Below are 11,712 nucleotides of genomic sequence, written 5' to 3'. Positions count from 1 at the left end.
ACGATGATCCTTTAATCTATCCTCCTTTTTTAATACGTTTTATGCTGATAGAGAAAAGTTTAACCTTTCCGAAGCTAAATATCTTAGGAAGAAAAAATATTGTAAAATACCGTTCTAATACCGTGTTTATATTTTAATAATTATCGTAATATTTTATCACTGTAACTAACGAACCATAGAACTTTAACTACGAATGAAATTAATAAACTGTTGCTATATTTATAAAGAACACAAATTTTATTTATTACACTACAGCATGTGTGGTATGGAATTCTCAACTTTAATTACTAAAGTATAAGACACATATTCTGTCCTATTATCATAGCCTTATTAATATTAGCCTATGGACGTTCGTGCCATTTCATATTCATATTTTTTATTTTCACAACTTTTACAAATATCGATATTGAGCAAATCCTGATTTTATCCAAATTACACTAATTAATATTATCGATATAAAATTTTAATCACATCGAAGACACGATGTGCAAGGAGACGTTATCCTAGTCTAATAAATGAAGCACATAAATTCGTTAAAAAAATGTGATTGGATGATCGGAGGAATAAAAATGTATGCAATTTACCATTAGATGCAAGAAGTATCGTTATTAACGCTATCCTTTGCTTGCAGGAAGTTATCATGGCATCGAACCCCATAGTGATGTGTCAGTGCGAAATCTATAACAAAAAACAGAATTCTATTAAATTTACAGCTTTGACGATAACAATTATACAAATACATAAAAATAAAAATATCGCTAATCCAAACCTAACACTAAATATGGATATCATATTCAAGCGATTGCCATATCGTCATCTAATCTTCTCCGATTAACAGGTTAATTAAGAATAATAAATAAATAACGAATTGATATAATTTCACTTCGTGTCCAAAGCTTTTCCCTTCTGTACCCCTTTGCGAACAATGATATAAGGCGAGTTGGAGAAGATGTATCCTAAATACAAAATATGTACTCAAGATTAGAAATCATAAGAAGATAGTCACTAACGAAGTTCGTAATCAGTTATATTAATGAAAATATACATTAAAATTTTAATTTTTTTTTTAATGCGTCGATTTGTTGCGTCTATGGTAATAAACAGGTTTAGTTGTAGATGTAATCACAAAACACTTGTTTTTCACAGCAATATCATTAAAAAGAATCAATTCGTTCAGTATCATTTACAAAAAAAAAACACAAATCGATATAATTTTTAGATGCTCAGATAGAGAATTTTTCTGTTTTACATTTAGTTTTCCACGAAGCGAATACTCCTGCACAAGATACTGAATATATGGCTTACATATGCAAACTTGTATTTTCAAAGACAAATTTGATAGATGAATATTGCTCCGTGTATGTAATTACTTCCCTTTGTCTAGTAGTATGCACGTGCCAATGCATAATACAATCAATAATCACCATCCAGTCATCTAAGAACGCAAGAACTAACTGTTTTCCAATAAACGCGTCTTCCTACATATTATGTGTATCACTTATTAATTCGCACGTGCATACAAGACAACGCTGCACCGGAAAACCCGTGCTTTTATAGGTACTTTCAAAGAAAACTAATAACTTCCTGGCAGCCAAGAATTTACTCGTCTCTTCCTAGTGTGTGAATTGAAACGTGTTTAATCGAATTCATTAGACGTAGGGGGTTCGTTGAGATTATGTCGAAACAAATAACACCGGAAGATGTAATCCAGTTTACCCGGCTCAGTGTAGCTTTAAGCTTTTGTTGGCCATCTGCTGACAACAGCGGTAGTTACAAAATAGCACAAATCTGTATTGTCATCAACGCTTTCCTGATCCTCCTGCCTTCGTTGTACTCCATTTATTTGTATTTAGTCGATATAAGTTTTCACTTGGAGGCTCTCTTCAAATGTATCAACTTAACGATATACACCACGCAACTTATTATTCAAACTTGTATATGTTGGATAAAGCGCGACAAGCTGCAAGTAAGTTCGACCTCGCGTCCCTTCGTCAATTAATTCGCGTCGAAATCATTGATGTTCAAAATATGTTGTAGCGTATAATTGATGAGATGGTGAAGTGCGTTAACGAGGCGCAGAATTTCGAAAGAGATATTTTCATGGCACATATAGTAAAATACAATATTATTTACGTTGGTTACGTAGTCGCTATATATGCGACCCTGACCTTTTTTATATTTGGACCTCTAGTCTTACCGATTCCAACCCTAGTGGAAGTGGAGTATCCGTTTCAAGTGAATTATACGCCAGTAAATTTTATCGTCTACTTGCATCACAGCAGCGCGTGCCTCGCTGTTACTGCACATTTATGCATAGGTGTGTTTGGTGCGCTTTTAATGTGGTTCGCTGCCGTAAGATTCGAATGTTTAGTCGTGGAAATTCAGAAAACTACGAACATTCGTATGTTAGTTGTTTGTATTAAAAAACAATTACACTTAAGAAGGTAAGAAGAATATTTTACCATGTGTGATTTAACAGAGACATTTGTGTTCGTTATAAACAGTTTCCCTGTATCTAGGTACGCCGAGGAAGTGGTTGGTTGCTTTCGCTTCATAATACTTTATGTGTTGGGAATGACAACGTTTACTATAACTCTATGTGGGATTTTATTGATAGTGGTATGTGGATCTTTTGGTATTTTCTGTTCGGTATAATGAATCGGTGATACAATTTCGTAGAATTTAAATTAGGACATTTACAGGATTCACCAGTAACTACGAAAGTGGAGCTCCTCGACGCTAGTGCTTTCTGTCTCATCCTCACATTCATGTATGCGTGGCCAGCTGATTATTTGCAAGACGCTGTAAGTATTTGTGTGCGATAATTGTATGACAAGTAGCAAAGAAAAAGTTTATGAAACGAATAAAAGCATCTCGTACGTGAATTTTTGCGTTAAGAAATATATTTCCAAATTTAAAAACATATCGGTACAAACTCACTCTGAGATGCAATCTGCTACGAAATTGTACTCCGTGTTCTTTGCACTCGAAATTGTAACTAACGATCTTCGAACCTGCAAACATATAGAAACGTATTTTTTTCTACGGATAAATAGTAAGTAAACGTCCACTTATCATGGCGTCGTGGACATTCGATTGATTACAATTTTACGACAAGAAACGTCAGTTGCAAAAATACTTACAATACCAAACAAATTATGTTTTGTTATGTATAATTACGTATTTCGTTATGTACATAATTACGTATAATATTGTCTAATTTTTAGAGCGTTAACGTTTCCAGAAGCGTATACTATATGGAATGGTACAAACAACCACTAGAAATGCAAAAGGACATACTCACCGCATTGGTCCATCAGAAACCAGTGACACTTTCTGTCGGTTGCTTTGTGCCAGAGCTTAATTTACGTTTTTATTGTTCGGTAAGGCAAATCAATATCTCCAATGTCAATCATGATGGTGAATAGATTATCGATATTTATGTACTATCATTCGTTTTGACAGTGTATATATTTACACATTTTCGTGCATTCTTACTTGTTGAGTATTTACATACACCCGTTATAAGTATGTAATGAGTCTGAAGGCAAGAAACTGGGAAATGAATAAATTATCCTGTTAATCAGGTCGTAACTGAGTAAAAAAAGTCTACGGTCGTGGAATTAAAACATAATGATGTCATTTTGTTCGGTTTTGGATCGCGTAAATGTAAATACAGGATAATTGATAGGAAGGTTAATAGGAAGAAATATGAAGAAAGCTCGCGGAAAAATATAGAGGATATTAAATGAAGATATTATGTTCAAGAGATTAGCAATGTCAGTGACACGTTATCCAGTTTCCCCTGATTAACAGGTTAATTACGAATAATACGTATATAAATAACGGGTTGATATCATTTCAGTTCGTGTCCAACGCCTTCTCCTTTTGTACTGCTTTGCGTACCATGGTACAAGACCACTAGTATATCCTAAATACGTAATATGTAGTGAAGACTAGAATATGATAAAAGGATACTCATAAAGAAAGAAATTCCAAACTAGTTGTTTCAATGAAAATATACATTAAAACTCATTATTTTCAGGATGCATGCGCACGAAGAAAACCGTTAATATTACTGTAATATAATTTTGGATATTATAACAGCCGCGTTACTTACATTACGCTTTTTGATAGTGTTCTAATTACCCGTTGTGTAGGGTTACGGGTTGTCCATTATTTCTTCCATAGATGGTATTGAACAGACAGAGGACCGCGTCAAATGTCTTCGCGTTGACTACGCTTGTAATCACAAATCACCCGTTTTTTACAACGATGTCATGAGAAATCATCCAGACTCATCCTCAAAGAAATATAAGTCGATACAACTACTAGATGTTTAGATGGAAAACTTTGTTATTATTTTAGTCTTAGCTATACATATCGCCCAAGATACTAAATATATGGCATCGTGCACATATGCCACGTTGCATTTTCGAAGAAGGTTCTGCAACTTGAATATTGCCGGCTGTACGTAATAACGTGCCTTTGTGCCTCTCTAGTAACCAGAAACGTGCAAATGCATAATGCAATTAATAATTCTTACCATCGAAGCACCTAACAGTAGTATAAGAACTCCGTGCTTTCCAATAAACACGAGTTGTTCCTGCGTATTTTCAGTATCATTTATTGATTCGCACCTGCATACAAGGTAATGTTGTACCAGTAAGGGTATGATTACGTAGTTACGTTCAAAGAAAAGTAATAACTACCTGGCTCCCAAGAACCTGGACATACCTTCCTACTGTGCGAATTGAAACGTGTTTAGTCCGATTCATTAGATGTAAAAGTTTGTTGAGATTATGTCGAAACAAATAACACCGGAAGATGTAATCCAGTTTACTCGGCTCAGTGTAGCTTTAAGCTTTTGTTGGCCATCTGCTGACAACAGCGGCAGAAGCCGCGGCAGTTACAAAATTGCACAAATTTGTATTGTCATCAACGCTTTTCTGATTCTTGTGCCTTCGTTGTACTCGATTTATTTGTACCTAGACGATATAAGTTTTTACTTGGACGCTCTCTTCAAATGTATCACCTTAACGATATACACCACGCAACTAGTTGTTCAGACTTGTATATGTTGGAAGAAGCGCGACTCGCTGCAAGTAAGTTCAACCTCGCGTCCCTTCAGCAATTAATTCGCGTCGGAAGCATTGATGTTTGAAACATGTTGTAGCGTATAATTGGAGAGATGGTGAAATGTGTGAACGAGGCGCAGCAGTTCGAAAGAGAAATTTTCATCGCACATATAGTAAAATGCAACGTCCTTTATAGTGCTTATGTAGTGGCTGTTTATACGTCGCTAACCTTTTTTATGTTTGGGCCTTTGGTCTTACCGATTCCAACCCTGGTCAATGTAGAATATCCGTTTGAAGTTAATTATACACCAGTAAATATTATCATCTACTTACATCACAGCAGCGTATGCCTCACCGTCACTGCACACTTATGCATAGGCGTAGTTGGTGCGCTCTTAATGTGGTTCGCCGCTGCAAGATTCGAATGTTTAGTCATGGAAATTGAGAAAATTACGAATATTCGTATGTTGATCGTTTGTATTAAGAAAGAATTATTTTTAAGAAGGTAAAGATAATGTTTTATGTTGTTTGATGTAAGTTAGTCTTTGATGTAAGTTTATCTTCGTTTTTAAGTAATTTATCTCTGTCTAGATACGCGGAGGAAGTGGTCGGTTGTTTTCGCTTTATAGTACTTTATGTCTTGGGAATGACAACGTTTACCATAGCTCTGTGTGGGATTTTGATGATAATGGTATGTGAATCTTCTGGTGTTTTGTGTATAGTATAAGGAATCGGTGATTCAATTTGTAAACAGGATTCTCCAATAACTACGAAAATGGAGCTCGTTAACTCTAGTGCCTTCTGTCTCATCCTCACATTCATGTATGCGTGGCCAGCTGATTATTTGCAAGACGCTGTAAGTATCTGTATGTGATTATTGTAAGGATAGTAACTGTAAAAAGTTTCATGCATCAGATAAAAACATCCCGTGAATATTTTCGAATTATTCGGTAACACATCGACACAGACTTATTGTCAAACCCAGGCCGAATCGAAATGGAACTTCTCGTCCTCCTCACCGGAAATTATTTCCAACTGTCGTCGGACTTTAAAACACATAGACTTCCATATAATAAATACGCAATAAAATATCCATCGTCGAAGCTGTTCGATTGATTACAATGTTGCGTCAAGATATTTCTATTTTGTACATAATTCCTTGCGTTATAAATTAAATTATATTTTTGTCGCGTATAATTAATCTTGCATAATTTTCAGAGTGTGAACGTCTCGCAAAGCGTATACGACATAGACTGGTACGAACAGTCTTCAGAAGTGCGAAAGCACATGCTCAACGTGTTGGTTCATCAAAAACCGGTAACACTTTCTGTCGGTTGTTTTATGCCGGAACTTAATTTGCGTTTCTTTTGTTCGGTAAGAGAAATCAATGTCTCTTTTGTCAATTATAATAGTCAATAGACTATCAATATTTACGTAATGTTTTGTCAGTGTATATATTTTTATATTTCTTTGCATTCTTATTCTCTGCTTGGATATAAATATATAATATGCACTGGTCCGCAGAGAAGAAACTGTGAAGGGAACGAATTAACCTGTTAATCAGGTAGTCATTGAATAGAAGACTCCTACGATCATAATATTAAAGCTTACTAAATTCATCTTATTCGGTTTTCGACACTGCAAATGTAAACGTCGCATATGTAATTAGAGTTTGACGGAAAGCATACAAAAATATATAGAGCCCTAAATAAAGGTATTATGTTCGAGGGATTACCAATTCGAATAACGATTACAATACCTTTCTCTGATTAACAGGTTAATTACGAATGTTATATATATAAATAACAAGTTGATGTCATTTCAGTTCGTGTCCAACGCCCTCTCCTTCTGTACAGCTTTGCGTGCCATGGTACAAGACGAGTCGATATAAGTGCGTCCTAATAACATAATACGTAATCAAGATTAGCAGTCACAATATAGTAATCACGAATCAAGTTTATAACTAATTGTATCAGTGACAATATACATTAAACGTAATTTTCCTTTTTTTATAATACATACGAACGTGTATGAATCGTTAGTATGCACAGTGGTTGTCACATATAACAAAATGTCACATGCCTTACCGTTTTTACATAATTATTTAGTTCGAGTAAAACATAGTTGTTCGATACACTTTTGCGATTTTTTTACGCTCCAATTTCTAGTCTTACCGATCCCAGGTATGGTGAAGGTAAAAAGCCTTAGACAGTTTTTTCATTTCTTAAATAATTCTGTCTAAATAACCTCGAAATTAGGATGCGAAAATAAGTGGTCGTTAAATATTTACTGCTTCCCGGACTATGCCGACTTTATCATCTTTGCCTTGTGTTCACCGTAAAAAATGCAGAGGGCGTAAGAAACACTGCGATTTTTGTGCACGTCGGTATTTCAGAACCTGGGACAGGAAGTCTGTACGTACGTGCGACAAAACTGCGAGTTCCTAATGTCAAACAGGCAAAATGTACATGACTACTGGTGGAAATAAAATTAAATTGAAAAAGGTAAGAAACATACTTATTATCATACGTTCGATGCTTTAGTACGTGTACGTTGTACCAGGTGACGCTAGTCGGATGATCAGTGGATCGTTGAACGAAGCGCAGAAGCGGGTATTATTTCTGATAGTTGTTCCTCGTTCAATGCTGACGATGACCGATTTCGTCGGTAACGTGGTACGATGTTACATAAACATCAAACGGCGGTGCTTACGTAATTGGAGGTTTAAGGCACCGGGAGAGGTGCGCATAACGCAACGAATAAACCGTTCGTCGTAAGCGAAATATTTACACGCTCATGTAACCAACCTCTTACGCGCGCGAATGGCTGTACCGACCCTCTCCTATATGTATAATGCGACGCTACAAGGTAAGAAGACCCGTTTCGTAACGTGCCGTGAACGTTTCAAAGTCAGCGATTCCGTTCCTCTCGCACATCATGTTTGATTACCAACGAAAGCCAAACAAAAATAAGGATACACGTTGGCCAATGAGCTTGTTCGTTTATCAAGAACCGCGAATTTTCTCAAACGTAATACCTGAAAGTAGATTAGGGATTTTAATAGCCGCGTCTTCGTTCGAATTTACATAACGTTCGGATAATTTCTATTCGTTCCTCGAATACTCGGGAAAAGTCTACCAATTATAACTCCGTCTAAGATTAAGAAATTCCTTTAGGTCCTATAAGTATTCCGATATGTTAATTTTAACCTATTAAATCGATCATAATGTGATCGAAGAAACGTAACTTTTATTTTAATTTTCAACGAGCATCATATTCCAATAATAGCAATTACTCGCTAAAAATTGTAACGCATCGAAATTATGTTATTAGATAGTTAGATCATAGATGTCCCCTATAGCGGTTAGCAGGCGGGGAAAACAGAGCGCGCGAAACGCGAGGTCAACTTTTACCCCACGAATTGTGCAACAGTCAGCCGCACCATGACCAGTTTCGTTTATTTTCTTCACGTAACCCAGATACACACCGGCTATCGACGAATATCCTGAATATCGACAATTTGTAACACTTCTCTCTCCCTTCTCGCGCCTTGTAATCAGCAGCGTTTACGTAATGTCAGTAATATAACCAAATGTATGTAACGCTTGCATAAGGTAAACCCCTACCCTGCCTACGCGCCGACTGACGGCGCACAGCCACGGCATAATCTATTGTTTGGCAATAGTTATAGTTCGTTGTGTAACGGACTAGTTAATGGAGACGATCGATAGGTAACGCGGCGCTGCGTTCTCCGATTATGCGACGAAAGCAAAAATTTAGAGCGACGAAGGAACAAGTAGATCCGCGAGATGCGCACAACGAAGAAAGACGTATAGAGGGAGTCCCGAGTCTTGTTTCGACGACAGGCGTGTTAATGAATCTGTCCGTCTGTAGTTATCAAATCGCGAATACGATCCGTATAATTTGAAAAACCACGTAATCTGAAACATTCGAACAGTTTAAAACTTTTCACCCGATACATAGAATCCTTGCTTCGAACATTCTGTTCAGATATTTGAAGTTCTTCGTGACTTTTGTCTTTTAAATGAGGTTATATCGCAAACGTTTGAAATTAAACGAAGGAAGACGAAGATAGCACGAAGAAAATGACGAAATCTCAGCTTCCTTCGATCTTGAAATAATAAGACGTTTTAAATAAAGGGGAATGATACTCGTGACGTAACAATAGGAATAAGAGACTTTTAATTATCTGTCCTGTGCTTTTTATAGGAATCTTGTTTATTTGTTTCTTGCAAATAGAGAAGGGCAAGTTTACAGGAAAGAACTCGCGTTCGATTCGTTCTCTAATCTCGTTGTTTCACCCAGCTGAATGTAGACTAATGATTTCGCGCGTGCCCCCTCAGCGTGTCACGTTACGGATGCAATAAAGTTACAGCACAGATTTTTACGCGATCGCGGATGATCGATCAGACATTGTAAATACGTAACGAGAATTTAATGAATGTTACCACAGAAATCACGTAACCCGATGCGTCTTCGTCGTTGATTACGCCGTTTTGTAATTATTCCTTTGTTTTACGTCTGATAACGATTAATGGGATAACGATTATAGGTTCCTTTTTTATTTGGTTGCATGATGTGATTCCGAAGCGAGGATTTTTGTCTCTTACGATATTGATAAACTACTTGTATAGAATCCAACATGTTATTTATTAACAAACGTTATATTATATACGTTTAATAGTATTTTAAATCAGAGGTCACAGATAATTCGCAAAACGAGTTTGGTTAGCGTTCCCTAAAAATTACATTTGAAATAAACAAACCATAGAGACGAGTAGGATATAGTAGGGGAAATAGTTCCCCAAAGAGAAGCGACCTCTGTGTGAAAATTACAAAAATCTACGTTTTCCTAAGATACAGTTGGTTTCCTCCTGATTAAAAAATTTATTTTTAACGTATTATATTCATCGACGTATAGATATCATACGCAATATGAATAAATAAATAGATTTCACGCTATGATATGCTAGCTTCATTGCTATGTTATACAATACGTTTAACAACGTCTTATAGTATACTATTTTTATAAGCAATCTATTTTTGGAGATTCCATTGTTTTTTTGCATAGTAAATTTATCGAGAGGATAAATGCGAAATTATCAACTCTGAACACGAAAGGAAAACATTACGAAACTGTCTGGCGATGAGTTTAAGTGACGTCCACACTTCTTAATGGTCACTTTATATAACAATTCTACGCCACTCAATATCTCGAGCGAACCACTTGCTTCTTTGGCACTAAACGCAAACGCGTACAATATTATTCTGTTTGCTTATTGAGTCTACGTAAATGCACTAGGGTATTCCAGACGCGTAATTCGTCGTACATGCACTGGCTGATTGTAACTAATGAAAAGAAAGCAGGTTCCGTCGTAAACGGAAAATCACGAGGATAAATTTGATTCGTTTGATTAACGCCTTAACGTAAGTCCAGTAAAGTGATTAAGTGAGATTATCTCGCTTTATAGAGATTATATGTTACACATACTTTTTATGTTCATTCTTCTTTTATTAATATTCGTTAAACAGACTGTACGAACTATAATATCATATAAAGGTCTCCTTATTATTCGCAATTTCTTTTCGTTGTCTACAAAGAAAATATTGCTTTTCTTCAAAATGTCTTCATCTTGTTAATCATAAGTATTTTGTAATTTCCGTAGTTTACTTTATCAAGGATTAAAAAGGCCATACATAGAACAGTATATACTGCTAGCTTCTAATTTATTAATGATTCAAATCAACGACAAATTTAATACAAATCGTCGAAATTCGTTCAAGATCAAGTGACATATCGATAGAAGTCGCAACGAAAGGAATAATTATGATCATTGCGGGTACCACTTTGCCACGATAATGATTGTGCCATCATTAACTTACACGACAATGATTACGTTTACCACGGCTGGAAACTCGCAGAGCTCGTAGGAGTTGATTAATCTCAGTGATGCACGCGACCGCCCGACAGAACACGATACCGACATTTAAAACAACATGCGATCTTTACCTTACTTTACTTTACGATCTGTCTTGAACGCTGTCTGTCTTTTTTCCGCGTATATCTTCGCGTACATAGGCGTCTATAAAACAGGTAGGCGCCATAATATGGAAACGTATTCAAGAGAGACACGCAGTGAAAAATTAACTCATTTTGTTTTACGTGTTTCTCATTATGAAACAGTGACCGCAGCTGTCAATGCCAGCTGATAGAAACATCGCGTTACTGAATTTAAACGACAAATAAAGTATTCGTTCGATAAATACATTCGATACAAAACAAATATTATCTCTGTATTTTTCTATCAAACGATACTTAGATCTTCGATCGTGTGAAATGACTTTCGTTGTTTAAACATTTTTTCGTATTTTCTATTTTATAATAATTTTTTGATAAAGAAGACTGTTTATTAACGGGCTCGAGAAGTTCGTAGAAAGTTCTTTCGGGCGATCTACGATCGTAGTCTCTCGTTTTTAATTATAAATTAGATTAGATATTTATTCGATTGAGGCTATGTACAGAAATTTCATTTTCCTAAATACAACGCTAGTGTCGTAGATAGTAAATTGCTTTTCATTATCCAAATTATTGCTCGATATATCATTCATCGAA

At 35.9% G+C, this 11,712-nt stretch overlaps 2 protein-coding genes and 1 long non-coding RNA gene across 20 annotated transcripts; 2 read left to right on the top strand and 1 right to left on the bottom strand.

Moving 5' to 3' along the window:
• Positions 1-415: 415 nt before the first annotated feature.
• Positions 416-7,775, bottom strand: LOC143305117 (uncharacterized). Of its 18 annotated transcripts, XR_013061808.1 has the most exons (11): positions 7,596-7,775; positions 6,838-7,521; positions 5,412-6,716; positions 4,713-5,347; positions 4,150-4,640; positions 3,979-4,078; positions 3,305-3,359; positions 2,941-3,014; positions 2,463-2,802; positions 2,198-2,389; positions 839-956 (listed from the first exon to the last, which is right to left on the bottom strand). It is a non-coding gene; the product is annotated as an uncharacterized LOC143305117 (long non-coding RNA). The 18 variants fall into 18 exon arrangements; XR_013061799.1 differs by adding an exon at positions 416-508 and having other exon boundaries at positions 585-956; positions 3,305-4,640; XR_013061798.1 differs by adding an exon at positions 585-678 and having other exon boundaries at positions 770-956; positions 3,305-4,640.
• LOC117166612 (uncharacterized) lies at positions 956-3,994 on the top strand. Its single transcript, XM_033350721.2, has 6 exons — positions 956-1,966; positions 2,038-2,444; positions 2,520-2,619; positions 2,703-2,804; positions 3,228-3,383; positions 3,866-3,994. Exons 1-6 carry the CDS (start codon positions 1,676-1,678, stop codon positions 3,923-3,925), a joined length of 1,116 nt encoding a protein of 371 aa, XP_033206612.2. The 5' UTR covers positions 956-1,675; the 3' UTR covers positions 3,926-3,994.
• LOC117166792 (uncharacterized) lies at positions 4,803-7,076 on the top strand. The gene is made up of 6 exons (XM_033351096.2): positions 4,803-5,105; positions 5,177-5,583; positions 5,670-5,769; positions 5,833-5,934; positions 6,297-6,452; positions 6,904-7,076. The coding sequence occupies exons 1-6, from the start codon at positions 4,803-4,805 to the stop codon at positions 6,967-6,969; spliced, it is 1,134 nt and encodes a 377-aa protein (XP_033206987.2). The 3' UTR covers positions 6,970-7,076.
• Positions 7,776-11,712: the final 3,937 nt, after the last annotated feature.

The sequence above is a fragment of the Bombus vancouverensis genome, chromosome 2 (assembly GCF_051014615.1).
Source record: "Bombus vancouverensis nearcticus chromosome 2, iyBomVanc1_principal, whole genome shotgun sequence".
Lineage (NCBI taxonomy): Eukaryota > Metazoa > Arthropoda > Insecta > Hymenoptera > Apidae > Bombus > Bombus vancouverensis.
This window is presented reverse-complemented; position numbering and strand designations above follow the sequence as displayed.